The sequence below is a fragment of the Acartia tonsa genome, chromosome 13 (genome assembly GCF_053477335.1).
Source record: "Acartia tonsa isolate MP-2025a chromosome 13, ASM5347733v1, whole genome shotgun sequence".
Lineage (NCBI taxonomy): Eukaryota > Metazoa > Arthropoda > Copepoda > Calanoida > Acartiidae > Acartia > Acartia tonsa.
Genome location: NC_137272.1, coordinates 43549164 through 43569816, shown reverse-complemented (window position 1 = coordinate 43569816; position 20653 = coordinate 43549164). Strand labels below are relative to the sequence as shown.

At 32.0% G+C, this 20653-nt stretch overlaps 1 protein-coding gene across 1 annotated transcript; it reads left to right on the top strand.

Moving 5' to 3' along the window:
• The first annotated feature begins 1165 nt into the window (after positions 1-1165).
• Positions 1166-19104, top strand: LOC145335419 (U-scoloptoxin(01)-Cw1a-like). The gene is made up of 3 exons (XM_080181163.1): positions 1166-1265; positions 14905-15011; positions 18995-19104. Exons 1-3 carry the CDS (start codon positions 1185-1187, stop codon positions 19041-19043), a joined length of 237 nt encoding a protein of 78 aa, XP_080037289.1. The 5' UTR covers positions 1166-1184; the 3' UTR covers positions 19044-19104.
• The last annotated feature ends 1549 nt before the right edge of the window (positions 19105-20653 follow it).

Here is a 20653-nt window from a genome sequence, read left to right as displayed (position 1 = left end):
TTCTAGTTCCTGCTGAAAACTTAAACTTTTTGGGAATTATACTAACCTAAAATATTATCAAAAATCTTTTGTTTATTGTCCACTTTCAGGTAAGTCGAAATTTCTTAAATTTCTAGGTGAATGTTTTTATTCGCGTTGATTTGAAACGGAAAAGAAGAAATTTTTAAACAATTTTTGTAGCTCATCAACTATATACTTTGAAATGCCAGCATTAATAGTTTTTTGGCTTTAATCTGTCTTATAATTAAAAAGGATCTGTTATGTCAGATGTGTCAGCGAATATGCCTAGGCCCAAAACGGGCAAAACTCAACCTTTATTGATAAGGACTTATTAAACAAAGATCGTGCAATCAAAGGGTTTGGCCTTGCGTTGTTAGTGTGAAATATTTTCTGCTATTGACTCTTCTCTGTACCTTTTATATCCTGTTACTAATCTAATGTATAAACCATTTAACCATTAAGTCAATGTTTGAACATCCCCCCCCCCCCAAGTTCCTTATGTATTTTTAGAACTATTCTTATGATCCCTAGATTAGAGTAAAAGACTAGAGGAAGAAAGCGTTAAATAACTATATCTCCCCATCGCAACCGCCTTGTGCAACCTTTCTATTGGGTCATTGAAAATCAACCAATTGTGTTGCTTATATTAACACAGCCAAGTAGCAGAAAATAATTTAAGAGCAGACGAAATAGGTCTTTGAAAAGGAAGGGAGGTAGTTGTCTGTATATACATCTATAGATCTGTTATCCCTACAGTTCACTAGCCCTGTGGGAGTTTCCTAATTCCCACTTAAACCAACCGTAATTACTTAACAAAATAAAATCCACTTTCCACTTTAGATAAAAATTAAAATTATTTTTTATTTGTTTTATTTTCCTCGTATGATAGCAAGAACAATTAAATTTTATAGTCCCTAATATCTAAATTATCCTTGTGGTTTTATTGTTAAAAGCAAAGCTTCTCTATAATCAAGTTCTAAAAATGTAAGTATGTCCATAAACAGTATAATTAATTAAGCAGTTTTGCAACAAATTTAGTTACACTTTTGTTTCAACTTTTATACATTTATATTCTGCTACTCTACAAGTATTAATATTCATTTGTCCTTGCATTTCAGAGCTTCGCTTTTATGAATGTTGTGATCCTTGTTTTTATTTCAGAAAATGATGAAAAGAGGCCTAGGATGAATCAACTAGAAGCTAGAACATTTTTCTTATTTTTTCTCAGCTGTTTGCCGACATTTTCAACAGCTTTTTTTAACCAGGTAAGCCGTTTTATATTATTATTGTTATAGTTAATCTAGCGGCTTCGCCACTAGCATCTAGGGTGCAAAGAGGGGCTAGAAAAATTGCTTAAAACCATTCCAAGCCTAGAGAATATCCTAAAACAATCACAGGACCTATGTTAAGCTTCCCTAAAATATACATTCCTAATAATTATAAACAATATAACCATTTCTGTAGTCTTAAATGTTATAAGATTAAAACTTTGTTTATTGCTATAATGGAACCTACCAATCAAAATTCAATAAAAGTATCCCAAAGTTAACGAATAAAATAATGTGGTTATAAAACATTGTGTACCAGTGTAATTTACAGTCCATTGTCCTCTCCCCCCTGATTTGAAGATTTTTAAGATATTCAAATTTGCTGAGATTGTTTTTATGGATGCTGTCATCCTTGTTTATTCATCTTTTATCCCAAAAATATTTGATTAGTCAGACATTAATTGATTGACGGATTTTTTTTTAACGCGACAACAACAAAAAAGTATCATTTACCGTAAAAAGCGCATAAATATTCAGTTTTTTTAGAAACATATGTTTGTTAACGCTCTTAATGACAAAACATGACTGTTTAGTTTTAGATTTTGTATTGGGGTGGTCTAAAAAAGACCTTGCGCTTTATGTATCATCTTTGCAATGCTACTCTACAATTATATTTTTGCGCTGTCTAATAGACTGTTTGTCTGTCTGTAATGCAGCTTTATATTGCCCCTCTTCCCCTGTTTTTTTTTTGTCTTTTCCTTTTTTCGTCCTACTTACTGTTCATACACACTTACAAAAAAATGTTCAATTGTTTTCATTCCTTGATTTGTTAAAAGTACGTGTCCTAACTTTTGTAATTTTTTTTACCCATTCATGATGAGCTCCAAAAGTTCAAAGTTTTGATTTACCAGGATTCAACAAAATAGATTTCTTTAAATTAAAGATCTTACTATTTTTGTTAATAATGGCAATTTTTTCTTTTTTTGGTGCGTTTTAGTACCTTAAAACCAACTTGTTTAAAAAAAACTTAAATTACTTTAAAAATAAGAGGTCTACAAAAAAAAATCGATTGCATATCTAAATTCTATGGATCATTTTACATCTACTACTTACTAAAAGCACCGACTAGCTGTTTGAAAACACTATCACAAAAGTTAGGATATTCAAATATTATTTTTCCCACCTTTATTGAAAATCTTGACTAAAAGATGACAAAACACGCCTAAAAATTTAGCTAAACGGGCTCATTAACATATTTTTAATCATTTCTGACGCTTTTTAACACTCAGACTGACGCAAATTAACATACATACACACACACACATACAAACTAATTTTACGCATAAATTTAGGAAAAAATAAATGGCTCTTAAAATTTAATTTTAGATTATAGAAATTTTTTTTTTAAATGGGGGAGAGAATAATATGTTTCCTCGTATTCATTCGAATCCGGTGGATAGGAACCGGTTCTCATCCATACAAAAAAACTATGTCTAGCATCGTATTATATCCAGCTTTCTACGAATATAGAAATATACAATCAATTAAACCAGTCTTTTTAGCCGGTGCACCTCGGGGCTAAACAAACTAGTTTTAATCTCATAATTGTACTTTCTTTTTTTTCTTTCGGAAAGCCGTTTATAATACGATGCGAGAAATAACTATTCCAAAGTTCAAACTTCAAAATTTATTCAATTTAGTTAAAGTTTAAATTTTCTAGTACATGTATATTTTTGTATTATAATTTCTTTCTATTTTTAATGTTTCGTTAATGAATCCTTTTTTTCTATTGACCCCCTTCCTCCTCCCCCTTTCATATGGAATTCCAAAAATCAGGCCAATCTGATTATTATATCACATAAAAATTGTTGCTAAAATAGTTAAAAATCAACATGTTTAAAATAGACGTACGGACATTCTAGTAACGATTATAGAGTTGCTACGCTTTATAAATCCTACCTAACTACTACAGGAATCACCATGCAAAGTTTGAAATCAATAGGACGTACGTACGGACCGACCCTAATTATAGAAAAGCTTTGCTACTAAAAAGTACATATGTTAATGAAAATTACTGAAATCAAAATAAAATGGGGGGTTATAAGAAGTTCACTCTCTAAAAAAGGAATAGGACCTATATATCTTGAGTATTTATAATTAGACATTTTAACAGTTAAACGAAGATTGAATTAGACAGGGAGGAAAAGGTGTTCTAAAATTAACTATGTTCCTGATGGGGTAAAAGTAACCATTGTGCCTAAAGCCTTTAGGGACTTCACCCTAGCTCAATAGGCAAAAACCTGCCAATCAAGAAATTTTTCTTAATTGTTTTAAAAATTAGGGTCACATAGTGAGGCAAAATTATTTCTGTGAAAAATCCTCCAAAATCACATAAAAATCTACAAAAATTAAACAAAATCTTATATTATTAACCCTTTTATGATTTTAATTATTTTTTGTAGATTTTTTATGCCATTTTCACAAAAATAATTTTGCCTCACTAAGTGACCCTGATTCTTTTTAAGAATCCACCTAGGTTTTGTTAGGTTATAATTGATTAGGGCACCGAATTTAAGGGCCTCATACAGTGATGTTTCAAACCATAATTTATTTATGTTATTTCTAGATTTTTTGTTATTTATTTTGATGGTTGACGTTCTTGTAAAGATTAAATTTGACAAGTAAGAAAAAAGTAAAAAATATTCAATCAAGAAGGAAGTTACACTGTAAAAAAATCTCCCCTCCCCCCCCCCCAAAAAAAAATAAATAAATAAATATCACATAATAAGAAGTTTTAAAAATTAAACCATTGGAGTGAGGAAGAGGGTTAAAGTGGAGTGTCATCACCCCCCTCCCCCCCCCCCATCAAATTTTAAATTAGTAAAACCTGCCTTCCCCTTTTTTGACACCCTCAAATTTTAAACTAATTTTCTTTAGTCGAAATTGATATCCTTAAAAATGAAGTAATAGGATGTGTGTTTGTCTGTTTGTTTGTACCGAAGTATCTCGGTATCCGCTGATACTATCGGGTTCTCCTTAACATGGTAGCTTCTCAAGGGTCCCGGGAATGTTTATAACTATTTTGGGGAAGGGTACCACCACCCTCCCAAGAGAAATCACAAAAAATATATAAAAAAAATTACATAGAGACTTGAACGCAACATAGAAATATTATTATCTTTTAAAACCAAACATTTAAAGTGCCACTAGAGGCCTCTAGGGGCGTAGCCGCTAGTTTTAACATGTAAAAAGTATTTTTTACAGTGTGTAGATTTAGAAAGGTGTTTGGGAGATGATTATTAAAAATGTATTTAAAAGCGAAGCTTTTCTATAATTTGGGTCGGTCCGTCCGTACGTCCGAGACGGATAGATTTTTCATTAATTTAGGCTTATCAGAATTGTCCTATAAATTTCAAACTTTGCATTGTGATCCCTGTAGTAGTTAGGTACAATTTAGAAAGTGTAGCAACTCTATAATCGTACGTCCATTTTAATCATGTTGATTTTTTCACTTTTTTATAAAAAAAATTATGTGATCTAATTATCCGATTGATCTAATTTTTGTTATACTTATTCCTGGGACAACAAAGTACAATATTATAAGCATCTCTATAATCAAGTTCTAAAAATGTAAGTCCATAAACATTATCCTATATCAAGCAGTTTCAACAAATTTACTTATAATTAGTTTCGATTTTATACATTTATATTCTGATTATTCAGTTCTGACACTTTATAAGTTTTAATGTTCGTTTGTTCTGTCATTTCAGAGCTTCGCTTTTATGGATGTTGTCATCCTTGTTTTTTAGAATATATATAAACAAGGATGACAGCATTCATAAATGCGAAGCTTAATAAGTACAATATAAAATAACTAGCGGCTACGCCCCTAGAGGCCTCTAGTGACCTTTAAAGGTTTTTGTTCTTTACGTACGATACCTCTTTATTTTACGTTGAAGTCTCCGTATTTAATTTTTTTTTTTGATTTTTTTGTCATTTCTCTTGGGAGGGTGGTGGTACCCTCCCCCAAAATAGTTACAAACCTTCCCGGGAACCATGAGGATCTACCCTGTTAAGGAGAACCCGATCGGTTCAGCGAGATCCTTCGGTACAGACACACAGACACACAAACAAACATCCTGTTACTTTAGTATAAGGATGTAACATGACAGCTGTTTAAGTATTGAAGATACTAAAGTCTGAATTAACATTACGATGTTAATCTAACGTGAAATTTCTTTAAAAGGATGTCTGTTATTTTGTGCCCAATCGTTCTAGAAATCACCATTTGAATTTAAAGTTGATTTAGATAAACAGACATTTTGGTGATAAAAGAATTTGATCAAATGCCAAACATAGCAGCAGTAGTACATTTAATAATAATTTTACACAATTAGTAATTCACCCCAAAAAGTGTATTGATCATTAAACGCCCCCCCCCCCCTCCAATGATATTGCGTTGAAGTTTTTCAATATAATTATAATGATTTGCGAGATCTTTTAAACAGACATTACCATCATCCTTCTATTTTTTACAAAAATTTAATTTTAAACTTTACGAGTTGCTTAGCTTTGTAAGCGGAAAGAAGTATTTAATAAGATAATTACACAATTTTAGAATAAATTAACAGTCATTTAGTATTACAGTATACAACATCACGTCAGGGGCGTGTAGGAGAGGTGTAAGAAATTAACAAAAAGGTGTAAATTTTTGTATGTAATCAATTGCCTTGCCAATTTTAGTGCTTTCCCTCAAAGTTCCTATTAAGCACCAACCCCCCCCCCCCCCCTCCACTTATTTTTTAAATAAACTGAAAATAAGGGGTTTGAAGTTTTTCCCCTTATTCCCTTTTACCCTGCGGGTGCCCTAACCCTGTACCCAATATACCTAACATAGAAACAGTGCAAAATGGCACCAAAAAAATGACGTCATGCAATAAAGTTGTCCAATGAGATGCCAGTTTACATTGTAATTGACCAATGTTAATATATACTCGTCTCTCATTGGTTATTTTATCGTATGACGTCATTTTTTTGGTGCCATTTTGCTCTGTCCCTTAAACTAAAGTAATAAAAGAAAAACTACCACCAACCACAATGTAATTTATTTTAAAAATAGGGGAATGGAGGGTTTCTTTGCTCGACTAGGCACTTTCAGAGAAACCGTCCACATTCCTCATAATTTTGATCCCAATCCTTGAAAATTTGATGCGTTCTCGTGTAACTGTGTTGACGCCTTTCTTTCTAGGGTGTTTATACATTTGGACAAAACAAATTTTTAAGAATCGGGCCTACTCTATAAGTTATTGTCTCTATCATTCCTTTTCTGTCAGTATAGTTGCTTTCTAATCAGTTCTCTTAGTCTTTCTTTTCTCCCTCTCTCTTTCACTATACATGTATTTTTCTTTCGGTTTCTTTTTTCTCTATTCCTTTTCTTTCTATTTTTTCTCTTTCTTTCTCTTTCTCAGCAACGAGAATAACCTAAATCTACCACATTTCGCTATTCTAATAATGACATTTCAGCTTTAGTATTTTGTTCACATAAGTTTTAAATTTATTAGTAACTAAAAATTACAAAAAAATATGCGATTTTGATGAAACATACTCTTTGTCATTGGGTCTTTCATTCAAGAGATATCAAAACAAATTTAGGATAGGTCACTTCACTGTGGAGTAGAGTTGGATATTTTGAAATAATTATAGATTTTAGGTGCTTTCCCTAACAGTGCCTGTCAGGCAATGAATCCCCTCTCTTTTTATTATTTTTTCTATGACTAACCATGCGGGTCTTAACCCTGCGGGGCTACCCAGTACCAAAATTCTAAATCATGAAATTTCTCCTTTGTTATATACATAATTTGATTGTTTGCCTGTTTGACTTTTTAATTGACGATGCATTAAATGGACTAATATTAGAGTAAAACACAAGAGGGAGAAAGGGTTACATAACTGTATCTCCCCATCGCAACCACTTTGCGCTAATCTACTATTGGGTCATTGAAAATCAACCAATGGTGATGCTTATATTAACACAGCCAAGTAGCAGAAAATAATTCAGAAGCAGACGAAAGAGGTCTTTGAAAAATGAAGGGAGGTAGATGTCTGTATATACATCTATACTATAGATCTGTTGGACTAATAACAAACAAAATTGTCAAATATTTTATTAAATTTTTATTTTTTACAACAAATAAATCAATACATAAATATGCTGCAATTCTTTTGGCTACCATTGATCAGCTTTGACTGACGGATAAGTTTAAAGCAAATATTTTTTAATTCCCTACGTTTGTTTTGTTTGCCATTGTGTTGCTAATGTTTTTTCTATATATGGCTTATATTGAAACTATTTAGTTACACACATACTTAGATAGGATAATAATATCCATAAGTAGCGTAGCAATAACTAATATAGTTTATATTGAAACTATTTAGTTACACACATACTTAGTTAGGATAATAATATCCATAAGTAGCGTAGCAATAACTAATATAGTTTATTGAGACTATTTAGTTACACATATACTTAGATAGTTTAATAATATCCATAAGTAGTGTAGCAATAACTAATATATTTTATATTGAGACTATTTAGTTACACATATACTTAGATAGGATAATAATATCCATAAGTAGCGTAGCAATAACTAATATAGTTTATATTGAGACTATTTAGTTACACATATACTTAGATAGGATAATAATATCCATAAGTAGTGTAGCAACAACAAATATAGTTTATATTGAGACTATTTAGTTACACATATACTTAGATAGGATAATAATATCCATAAGTAGTGTAGCAACAACAAATATAGTTTATATTGAGACTATTTAGTTACACATATACTTAGATAGTGTAATAATATCCATAAGTAGTGTAGCAATAACTATTATAGTTTTTATTGAGACTATTTAGTTACACATATACTTAAGATAATAATATCCAAATTTTGCGCAAAATTAAAACCTTTTACTGGCCCCCCTCCTGTCCTCCTTATTTTCTGTTCAGGGATACATCAATTACTAAAATCAGTCAATAAATAAGGAAATTATGCCCCAAAACATGAATATCCCTGTAATAAGGTTTCCCCCTTGGTATACTGGATTTACTTGATTTACCTCACTCAACTTTCTGGCGTGTTGTACAGTGAAAAAACTACCCCCCCCCCTTATTTTTGATTTTTGTCAAAACTAAGCGGGGGGTTAAAAAACTACCCCCCCCTTATTTTTGATTTTTGTCAAAACTAAGCGGGGGGGGGGGTTTTTCGGTGCTCCGGTCTTCACATGTAAGCAAGCACCGACTATTTAGTTACACACATAGTTAGATAGTGTAATAATATCCATAAGTAGTGTAGCAATAACTAATATAGTTTTTATTGAGACTATTTAGTTACACATATACTTAGATAGGATAATAATATCCATAAGTAGTGTAGCAATAACTAATATAGTTTATATTGAGACTATTTAGTTACACATATACTTAGATAGGATAATAATATCCATAAGTAGTGTAGCAATAACTAATATAGTTTATATTGAGACTATTTAGTTACACATATACTTAGATAGGATAATAATATCCATAAGTAGTGTAGCAATAACTAATATAGTTTATATTGAGACTATTTAGTTACACATATACTTAGATAGGATAATAATATCCATAAGTAGTGTAGCAATAACTAATATAGTTTATATTGAGACTATTTAGTTACACATATACTTAGATAGTGTAATAATATCCATAAGTAGTGTAGCAATAACTAATATAGTTTATATTGAGACTATTTAGTTACACATATACTTAGATAGTGTAATAATATCCATAAGTAGTGTAGCAATAACTAATATAGTTTATATTGAGACTATTTAGTTACACATATAATTAGATAGGATAATAATATCCATAATAGAAATAACTAATATAGTTTATATTGAGAATAAAGGATAAAGTTTAAATTTCTATCTCTTAAATAATTGTCCTCTACTGGCAGAATAGTTGATGGAAAAACATGTTTTCTTGTATTCATTCGAATCCGGTGGATAGGAACCGGTTCTCATCCATACGAAAAAACTATGTCTAGCATCGTATTATATCCAGCTTTCTACGAATATAGAAATGTACAATCATAAGATTAAAACCAGTTTTTTAGCCGGCGCCTTTGGCACCACGGGGCTAAAAAAAAATAGTTTTAATCTCATAATTGTACTTTCTATATCCGCGGAAAGCCGTTTATAATACGATACGAGAAATAACTATTCTTTTCTTGGCATATCCCTGTTTAATGCTCTTTAGATAGGATCTGAAGCGACGGATCAACTATTTTTATTTATCAGAGATACAGGGATAGGTTTCAACCTATTTTTTTTTATTGAATTGAAAATAGAGCAGGGGGTGTCCTGAAGATCAAGGAATCATAAATTAGATAAGTTTAATGGTTAAAATTATCAATGAAAATTACATAGAAACGGTCATCTCTGACATTTTACTTTGGGGAATAGCCTAAATTACAGTGCAATGTCCCCACCTTTCCTAAATAATTGATTATATTTCAATTTATTATTTAGATATTTGGTCCTATTCTGGAATTTAAACTAAATCTAGAATTAGATTTAAGATACAAAAATAATTTATTATATAATGGTAATAAAATATCAATTTTTACCAAAATGATTAAGCATAAAACATCACATATAAAACTGTACATTTTAAAAGCGAAGCTTTTCTATAATTAGAGTTGGACCGCCCGTCCGTACGTCCGGAACGGATAGCTTTTTTCGTTAATGTAGGCATGTTGGAATTTCAAACTTTGCATGGTGATTCCTGTAGTAGTTAGGTACGATTTAGAAATCGTAGCAAATTTATAATCATTACAAAAAATTTGGTATTGATTTTTGGTATACTGATTCCTGGGACAACAAAATTCAATATTATAAGCGAAGCAATTCTATTTCTAGCAAGTCCTAAAAATGTAAATATGTCCACAAACATTATCCTGTATCAAGCATTTTTTCAACAAATTTACTTACAATTTTGCTTCGACTCTTATACATTTACATTCTGATTATTCAGTTCTGACACTTTACAGATGTTAATGTCCGTTTGTCCTATCGTTTCAGAGCTTCGCTTTTATGGATGTTGTCATCCTTGTTGTGAATTATAAAGACATAAATATCCATTTGTGTTGTACAATTAAGATAAAAAGACTTTAGGTGAACAAAAAAGAACCCAATCAGACAAACAAACGGACACAGACAATTGTACTGAAAAATAAATTTAGAATTTACCATCAAAATGTATTCCAATAATTTCTTCTTAAGAAAAACTGTATTGCTTAATTTGTTTATTCCCCTAAATACAATAATAAATTTCTCCCCAAAACAAAATTTTCCTCCAAAAATTTTAAGTTGGTGGGTATCTCTATACAGCCCTCTCCTACTAAGACTTTTATGATGTCAAAACCTTAATCTTTACAAATCAAGCGAATTGTAGATTTCTAACTCAAAGTAATGAGGGGTAATAACATTTAAAAATTTATATAAAACGTTCATGTGGTTTTAAAATAATTGTCCCTTTCCCAAAAGAATCCATTTAAGTAATATCCATACAAGGCAGAGCAATTCTTATAAGAACAAGGATGACAACAACCATAAGTATCTTAAATAGCAGCCGAGAAAATCCCATTTTAACCAAAGCCTTACGTACTAACTGACTGACGGACATACCATAAAAATAATTATGATTAATTTTGACTTTTTATTGAGTTTAAAATAAAAGGGGGGTGTGGCTTATTTTTTAAGGGGGTTTACACCTCTGGTAAGAGGGTGTATGGGTATGAACTCATAAGGAGGTGTATTCACCCCCTTTTGGCACCCTTCTTGTGCCATATTATTTGAAAATATACATTATTGTAGAAACGTATTTAAATGTTTATAAACAAGGGTCTATTGTTATTCTTAGTCATATTAAACCTAATCTTTTAGATGATACCATCTTTCTCCTTTTCTCTCTATCTCTCTCTCTCTTTCTCTTTCTCTCTCTCTCTCTCACTCTCTCTCTCTCTCTCTCTCTCTCTCTCTCTCTCTCTCTCTCTCTCTCTCTCTCTCTAGCTCCTTCTTTTCTATATATCTCTATATAGCCCCTTCCATATAAAATCGTTCGTTCGTGTATATTTTTTTTTTTTTTTGGGGGGGGGGTATTTCCTTCACGGGGGCTTTGCCACAATGCAATAGTGCGGTGGTTGTTCCTCCACCCCTGCTAATTTGTTTTAGTTTACAAAAAGAAAAGCAAAAGTAGAGGGGGGGGAGTGTCCAACCCTCCAAAAAAAGTCTAAGAAATACCACAGACTATAATTCACTTTGTCTGTACGTCAGTCCGTCCGTAACGCTATGGGGAGAAATTTTGAGTGAAGATTCCCTGTTGATGAGCATCAAGTGTGTCCGTTAGTCTGTTGGTCAAGCATTAAAACAAAGACATTAAAAATATTTTTTATTAATATATCAGAAAGGTTTTGTGATTTCAAAAAATTTTAGAACATTTATCAATTGAACATAGTCTCTATAATTTATTTTGTATGTGTGTCCTTCCATGAATTTTTAGTGCTTCGCTACTTATGGTAATGTCATCCTTGTTTTTAATTTAAATATATTACACAGCACAATTATCTATAATACAAAGTAGAAAGATGTCTATCTGTCCGTCCGTACCTTAAGATCTCGGTAATCACTGAACCGATTGGATTCTACTCTTCAGGATTGATTTTTTTTCTAGGCTGGATAGGTAATAGAAGATGTAATGATTCCCATTCTCACATCATTTTTTTTGGCACGTACCTTATGTTTTTTTTAAATATCTCTTTAGGCTAGGAGCGAAGCCGCTAGTAATAATATATTTCAACCTATCTTTAATTTGATTAAATAATTTTTAAAAAATTTCATTTTTTAAGAATTTGGATTTCATCAGGGAAAAAGGGGACAACAGACTTTAAATTATAAGTTTTACACATGTTCTCTTATTCGTTGGTCTAAAATCTTTATTGGGTGGTTTAAAATAGCTGTGTCACTTTTTTAACTTTAATCTTAATCTACAAAAAAAATAGAAATAGAAATAAATTGTTTACAATGTTTTTTGATCCATATTGTCTGAAGATGATACAAGTCCCTCAACAGATTATGACGCCATACGATAGAATAGCCAATGAGAGGCCAGCATAAGTTTTATACAGGCCTCTTATTGGCTATTCTATCGTATGACGTCATAATCTGTGGAGGGACTTTAATCATCTTCGTATTGTCTTATCCCTTTAGATCCCTGGATATCCTAATCTAAAATCTTATCAGCTGAAAGTGGTTATTATAGCTTATCGTTTCTGTATTCAATATGTTACATGCGTATTCCGGTGCTTTACCACAAATTCCCTGTCGAGCACTGCCCTCCCCGTCCCCTCCACTGCTTATTTACAAATGAAATAGAAATAAGGGAGAAATTTTTTTTCTTCAGATGCATAACCCCTGCGGGCTGCTCTAACCTTGCAAGGCCTATACCTGCGATGATCTAAGCCTGAGCACAATATAACCTAACCTAAGTAATAAACAAACTTAAAACTCTCCCCTTATATTTAAACTTTAAATAAAGGGGGGGGGATTTGTGCTCAACAAGGCACTTGGAGAAAAATTCCTTCAAAGGACCAAAGTCTGATTTGATTTTTTCAACCAGAAACGCTTGAAAATGCTTATCTAAAAGTAACAGGATGTCTGTATAAAAATATGTGTATGTAGATTTATGCGTTTTAAAGATCGGGGGAGAGTTTATAACTATTTTATTTTTTTTGGGTAGGATACCTCCACCCTCCCAAGATAAAATCATCCGAATCTTTCTCTCAAGTGCCCCTAGAGGCATCTAGTAGCCGCTTGTTTTAAATTTGATCTTGCTAACCACAGATCCGATTAAGTTCTCCTTTTTAGGTAAGCTTCACATGGCTCCTAGGATAGGTTTTAGTCTATTGTTTCAGGCTACTTTTCTATTTCATTCCACCCTTCAAAAAACAAAGTCCTCAAATCCTATGCGCGAAGACGCAAATATTTCTAAAAAGTAACTCGATAGGGAGCTTTAAATAAAGGCCCACAGTAAAAGCATTTAACGATAATCGTGTCTTAAAAGCAAGTTTTATGACAAAGTAGAGAGTGCAATGGGGTTTACCCCCCACCCCCCGTAATCTAAATATTTGGTCGAATTTCTAGTGGAGAATATTTATTGTTCATACCCCCCCACCCCCGCCAGTTTGAGAAAAAATTTACTTTTTACTAAAAACTCAAATATGTATTTAAGATTGTTATCAAAGGTGGTGGGTGATTGTCAATTTATAAATCCCCCCCCCCCTGTACAAAAAGGCCTAACTACGCCCCTGTTGTATGACTATTAATTATCCTTTGAAGACCCACTGTATAGAAATAAAAATAGATTAAAAATAACAATATACACACACCAGGGATCTCAAGGGATAAGACGATGGACGATAAATATATAATACACCCCCAATAATGATAATAAAGGTGCTCCTTCTGTAGTTAAAATGATTGGTTTAAAACTTTGTACACTACTAGTTTAGAAACCACCAATCAAAATAATTAAATGTACCCAAAGTTATTGAGCCAACAAATAAAATAAAAAAATTACTTATTTTAAAACTTTGGGTACCAGTGTAATTTACAGTCCAATGTCCCCTCCCACTCTGATATTTACTGAATACTTCTATTAGTAGAATAATGTAAGGGATATTTTATCTAAAGAAAAATAATTTTTTTTTGTAGGTTATTTTTCTAATAGGTCATATTTCCCATACAAAATAGCCTAAAACCTACCAAAAAACTAATACAAAGATCTTAACTATTTGGTTCAGCTGTTTACGAGATCATATAGAACACACATCCATAATCATTTATTAAACTTCATATCCGTTGAGTTAAAACATGTATCGTTTCCACAAAATTAGTTTTTCTTTTTTCGAATTTTAAAGCCCCATTCCTTTAGTTTGGTTTATGAATAGGGAAGTATTTTATAAGTGAGTTTTAATATTTTAAGATTATTTTGCAAATTCTATGAAAGAATAAAATATAAAATTGCTCCTTTTTAAAGATAAAATTGATAGAAAATCTAGAAATATTTGTTTTTCCGCATTTTAAAAAGATTTATATTGTTAGTTATTAAGAGTTAAAGTAGGGTGTTTGTTAAATTGGCTATATATAATTTTTGATTTTTTTGAGTTATAACTATTCAAATTTGTTTTTATTAAGGTGCAAGTTATCATGAAAAAAAGTAGTGGGCTAAACCTATTTAGCTCTCTATTTTAGGGAAGTTTCACATAGGGTCCAGAATAGGTTCAAATTGGGACCAAGGCTATTTCACTGCCCTCCGTCCTCTAGATACAAGGGGCGTATGATTTTAATTAACTGCTGCTCTGTTAGGTGCCAACTTTAAAAGAAAAAGTGAGCGAACAACCTCGCTCTTGAGCAGGTAGAACTTCAATGTAAGCTGATTTAGGACAAAGGTCTTACAATAGAATGCCTTTTTCTCCTAACAATAACCCAATAGAAAGACAGTCTTAATTTTCTTAATTGTGTTACTTTTCAGGGACTATCTGGAGAGTGTCGTGGTTTGAGCCCTGGCTACTATGTGGATCCTAAGCTGGACTGCAGGGGATATTTTATGTGCAGCATTACCAGCTATGAACCATTAAGGTAAGGTTTTTGGATTCTGAAACTCAGGTTTTATAGTGTCTATAAAAAAAATGACGTCATACAATACAAATGACCATAGTTAGGCCAATACACAGACTAAATTACTAATGGCAGGCCAGTATACCTTTTAATTGACCAATGGTAGGCCAGTATGGCGTCATATTTTATAGGCACTATGTGGATTCTAAGCTAAGATAAAGCTAAGGTTATTGGATTATGGACCTGAGGTTTTAATCCTGGCTATTGAAGCTCTTTATAGTGTCAATAAAAAAAATGACGTCATACAATACAAATAACCAATGATAGGCCAATACAAAGACTAAATTACAAATGGCAGGCCAGTATACCTTTTAATACTTAGTATACCTATTAAAGCTCTTTATAGTGTCTAACTTTGTATTTTAAACTTTGTATGATAATTCCTACAATAGCCAGGTACAATATAGGAAGCGCAGAAACTCTTTAATCGTTACAAGGATGTCCGTACCTCCTTTTAAAACATTTAATTTTTAATTTTTTGACAGCATTTTTTTGTATAATATAATTATGCTCTTCATCTGATTTTGATTTAACAATGATTCTTAGGATAAAAAGGTACAATATACGTAATTTTATTATTAAGTTCTGACACTCTAAAAGAGATATTGTTCATTTGTTCTTCCTTCTGATTTTAGAGCTTCGCTTTTTTTTAATGTTGTCATCCTTTTCCCTTTATATCCCCTAACAAATAGATTAATACAGATTAACTCTAATTAAAAGAAATGATTCTGAAATTAAGGGGCGTTTTTACTTTGAACATCTCATGGGGAAAAGAAGTTAAAAAGAGTTTATTTTTGAAACAAGGATGACACAAAAAATATGGGAAAAACAGTTTAAAACGAGGACTTGAAGAGAGGGAGGGCGACTATTTCTAGGATTATTTCTAGGGGCGATTTATTTTGGGAGGGTTTGTGGAACCCTCTTCTAAAATAGTTATAAAATTTCCCAGAAGCTTTTCTGTAAAGGAGAACCATATCAGTTCAGCGGGTTACCAGATCCTTTATTACAAATAGATAGACAGACAAACACACAGACAGGATGTCTGTTTGTGTGTTTGTATGTTTGTACCGAAGGATCTCGGTAACCGCTGAACCGATCGGGTTATCCTTAACAAGGTAGCTTCTCATAGGTCCCGGGAAGGTTTATAACTATTTTAGAAGAGGGTACCACAACCCCTCCCAAGATGTTTTTACGCAGAGAGATTTCAACGCAACATAGCTAGGTATCATAGAGACTTGAACCAAACAACCAAACATTTAAAGTGCCACTAGAGGCCTCTAGGGGCGTAGCCGCTAGTCGTTATAAAAGTAATGAACTACTGAATCTGTTCTGTGTTTTCTATCCATTTTCAAAATACTTTTTTTTCTCCTTATGTAATGTAGGGATCTCATTCCTCACATCAATATGACATTATATGCAGAAAATGTCCTTGAGTTTTATATATCCCTTTTTTTGTAGTGCAACTTCTTTATAAGTAAAGTTATATGTATGTCCGTATGTTTGTACTGTTACTTTATTGATTTTATGCAGAATTTTCAAATGTAAATTACATTACGATTGATGTCAGAGAAAATTACCGAGAGATCGATTGGGTTGAAAAAGTTATGGAAAATATGTTCGTTATCATTTGGATTCTTCAATTCAAATTTAATGGTTTATAAGTTTGAGTTAGAACAAACAAATCGAATTCCATAATTTAGTACCCAAAGAATTTGAACAGAAGAATAAGATATCGATGTTTTTAAACTTTAGTAACCAGTGCAATTTACAGCCCATGCAATATCCCCTTCATTCTTGGAAAAAATAGCCAAATTGGCGGATTTTATTGCACACCAGGGTACCCTTGAAAAAATGTCTGAAATTCGATTTGAAATATTTTATAATGAATTCTGCACGATCTTTATCTTTTTATCATTTTTATGAATATTTTCATATCATATGTATATACATATACGTATTGAATTTATGTGTTTTGTTCAGAGAGGGAGGGGACATTGGGATGTAAAATTTAAGCTCTAAAACTTTGGGTACTTTTACTTTTATGAGATTTAGATTCAATTATTCAAAACTAGCAAAAATGTCTAATTTTATATCAACAATTTAAATATTACAGAAGGGGTAGACCTGTGCATCATCATGGGGGCTGCACATTAATTTATCGTCTATTGTCTTATCCCTTAAGATCCCTGATTTTTTAGTAAGGGAGATGGCAATGAACGATAAATTGAGAGTAATATTTTCGATCCACATTGTAAGGATTAGAGTAAAACACTAGATAGAGAAATGGTTAAATAACTGTATCTCCCCATCGCAACCGCCTTGTGCAACCTTTCTATTGGGTCATTAAAATTCAACCAATGGTGTCGCTTATATTAACACAGCCAAGTAGCAAAAAATAATTTGGAAGCAGACGAAGAGGTCTTTGAAAAAGTAAGGGAGGTAGTTGTCTGTATATACATCTATACTATATATTTGTTTTGTCAAGTCTTGACTCCCTATTATGATAAACAAAATTACACCAACTGTAGATTAATTTTTTTGTTAAAATGTTTAGCCGCTGTTGGTTTATGTTCAAACTAGCGGCTACGTCCCCTAGAAGCCTCTAGTGGCACTTGAAATGTTTGGTTTTAAAAAATACGACACCTCACTATGTTGCTTTCAAGTTTCTACGATACCTAGCTATGTTTCGTAAGAGTTTCTATAAATAAAAAAATTTCGATTTTTTTGTGATTCCTCTTGGGAGGGTGGTGGTACCCTCCCCCAAAATGGTTAATAACCTTCCCGGGACCTGTGAGAAGCTACCCTGTTTTAGTTTTTGGTAGATTGAATGTCAATCTGACTGACCAAGTATATCCTATCAGAGAGAGAGGGGACAATGGGCTATTTATTACTCTAGTCCCCGAAGTTTTATAATATCGTCTTCATATTCGTTGGCTTAACAACTTTTGGGACTAGTAAATTTTTATTGGTTGGTTCATAAATTTATTAAGTGTTCAAACGTTTCAACTACTAATTCTAATTTACAAAAGGGGTAATTTTGTGAAAACTATTAGGGATTTACATCAATTTATCTGCTATTGTCTCATCCCTTAAGATTCCAAATGCATAACTTTACTACTTTAATCCTACACTTTATGCTCATCAGTATAGGGAATTGTCTCAAAAAATATCAGCTGTCTATCTTGTATTGGAGCCTAGAAATTCACATTTCCGGACTTACGTACAGATGAAGTGGATTATAGATTAGCTTTGCTAATAAAAGTACAACAAAAATACATATTTGACTAAAAAATCAAAGGGCAATACCTAATCAAATTAAAAAGTTGAAATTTTTTTTTTTAATTCTACTAAAATTTCTTTGTCACCAAAAATATGAAATGAAAATCTGCGTAGGTTCAAAGAAATTTTAATATTTTAGGAAATAATTCGTTTCGGTTCAAATCTATTGGTTGACATTTTCAGTTGTCCAGGGAGGGTGGGGACATTGGCAGAGAGAGAGAGAAGACAATGGGCTGTTTATTACACTAGTTCCCAACGTTGTATAATAACATTTTCTTAATGGTTCACGTAACATTTTTGGGGACTTTCATCGAATTTTGATTGGTTGGTTCATAAAGTTGAGTGTTCAAACGTTTCAACCACTAATTTAAATCTACAGAAGGAGTAATTGGGGATTTACATCAATTTATCGGCCATTGTTTTATCCCTTTAGATCCCTGGGACTTAAGATCGTACCCAAAGTTTTACAGACAAGTTTGGCTCAAAAACCTTGGGTATTTCTGAATTATAAATGGTTTGTTCTAAATTAGTATTGCCAACTCTTTTGATAAAAGAGTAGTTTTGTTTATCATCATTGGGCATGTAAATTAATCTATCGTCCATTGTCTTATCCCTTCAGATCCCTGGGTGTTGTATATTATTATTTAAATAATCTTTTTATTTAGATTTTCGTGTCCTGAGGGAACCAAATTCGATGAGAAAAATTCAGGATAAAATCACGAACAATTCCATTGATATTTGACATATGGTTTTATAGATAGATAGATAGATAGATGGATGGATGGATGGATGGATGGATGGATGGATGGATAGATAGATAGATAGATAGATAGATAGATAGATAGATAGATAGATAGATAGATAGATAGATAGATAGATAGATAGATAGATAGATAGATAGATAGATAGATAGATAGATGGATAGATAGATAGATAAATAGATAGATAGATAGATAGATAGATAGATAGATAGTAGATAGAAATAATGAAATTTTATTGAATTGATCTATTTAAAGTAATAAAAATCTTATCTGAATGTAAATTAGCATAAAAAGTGAATATATTTACCATATGCGTGAAGGCTCAGTAAGTTTTAGGATATAGCAATAAATAAAATATGTAAAATAACAGGATGTCTTTTTGTCTGTCTGTACTGAAGGATCTCGCTAACTGATAAACCGACATCGTTATCCTTAAAAATAAAGCTTCTAATAGGTCCTTGGAAGGTTTTAACTATTTTGGGGGAGGGTATCTTCACCCTTCCAATAACAGATCAACCTCCAAATTTTTTTCTCTTTTCTAAACTAAAATTTTCACTTTCTCACCTTAAGGTTTCTAGGGGCGTGGCCGCTTGTTTTAAGGATATAGCAATAAATGAATTATTATATTTTTCAATATAACAGGATGTCTTTTTGTCTGTCTGTACCGAAGGATCTCGCTAACCGCTGAACCGATTAGATTCTCCTTTACAGAGTAGCTACTCATAGGTCCTGAGAAGGTTTATAACTATTTACATAGAAATCGCCCCTAGAAAAAATCTGCACCACCGTTTTTTTTTATTATAAAAATTTTTTAAACTTAAATTGTCTAGAAGCTCCAAATGGAAATATTGATTGGCCAAGGCATTTTCCCCTTTTATATTTAATATATAAAAGCAGTCGATAAAGCAGCAGTACTAGCATTTTTTAACCTCTTTAAATTGACGTGAATGGAGCAAAAAATATATTCCATTGTGAACTGTTTTTACTGACATAAAAATGAGAGACAATCGAGTTTTTATTTCAATAAAATATCCCTACATTCCGTGGTATTTAAATTCATCCATATATAAAATGTTTATCTTAATTGCAGATTTAAGCAATGACTTTAAATGTCCTTTATTCAACTTGAAAAAAATGAAGGAAAAATAACTTTTTTGAAAGTGTACCACCGAAAACCCCCCCTTCCCAATCTAATTATAACAGATAATAAATCTTCCCCCCAGGGCCCAAAATAATAATTTTGGAATAATTGTTTAACAAACTATGGGTTATTACCATTTTTTTTCTTTTCTTATATTTCTCACAATTCCTCTAACACACAAGAAATAACCCCCTCATTTTGAACTAGCGGCTACGCCCCCTAGAGGCCTCTAGGGGCACGTAAATTGTTTATTTTTAAATTCAGCTGTTTATTCAGTGGTTAGCGAGATCCTTCGGTATAGACAGACAAACAGACGCACATCCTGTTACTTTATTATAAGAACTTGTTTTAAAAAAGATGGGTGGGTATTTTTTGTGGTCGCGAGGCACTTTTGGGGAACTGAACTAGATTCTACCAAAGGA

Excerpts from the sequence above, each read along its gene's own strand:
- LOC145335419 (XM_080181163.1), top strand. The coding sequence starts at position 1,185 with ATGAATCAACTAGAAGCTAGAACATTTTTCTTATTTTTTCTCAGCTGT. Across the intron at positions 1,266-14,904 it reads CAACAGCTTTTTTTAACCAG|GGACTATCTGGAGAGTGTCG; the intron begins GTAAGCCGTTTT and ends GTTACTTTTCAG. Across the intron at positions 15,012-18,994 it reads ACCAGCTATGAACCATTAAG|ATTTTCGTGTCCTGAGGGAA; the intron begins GTAAGGTTTTTG and ends CTTTTTATTTAG.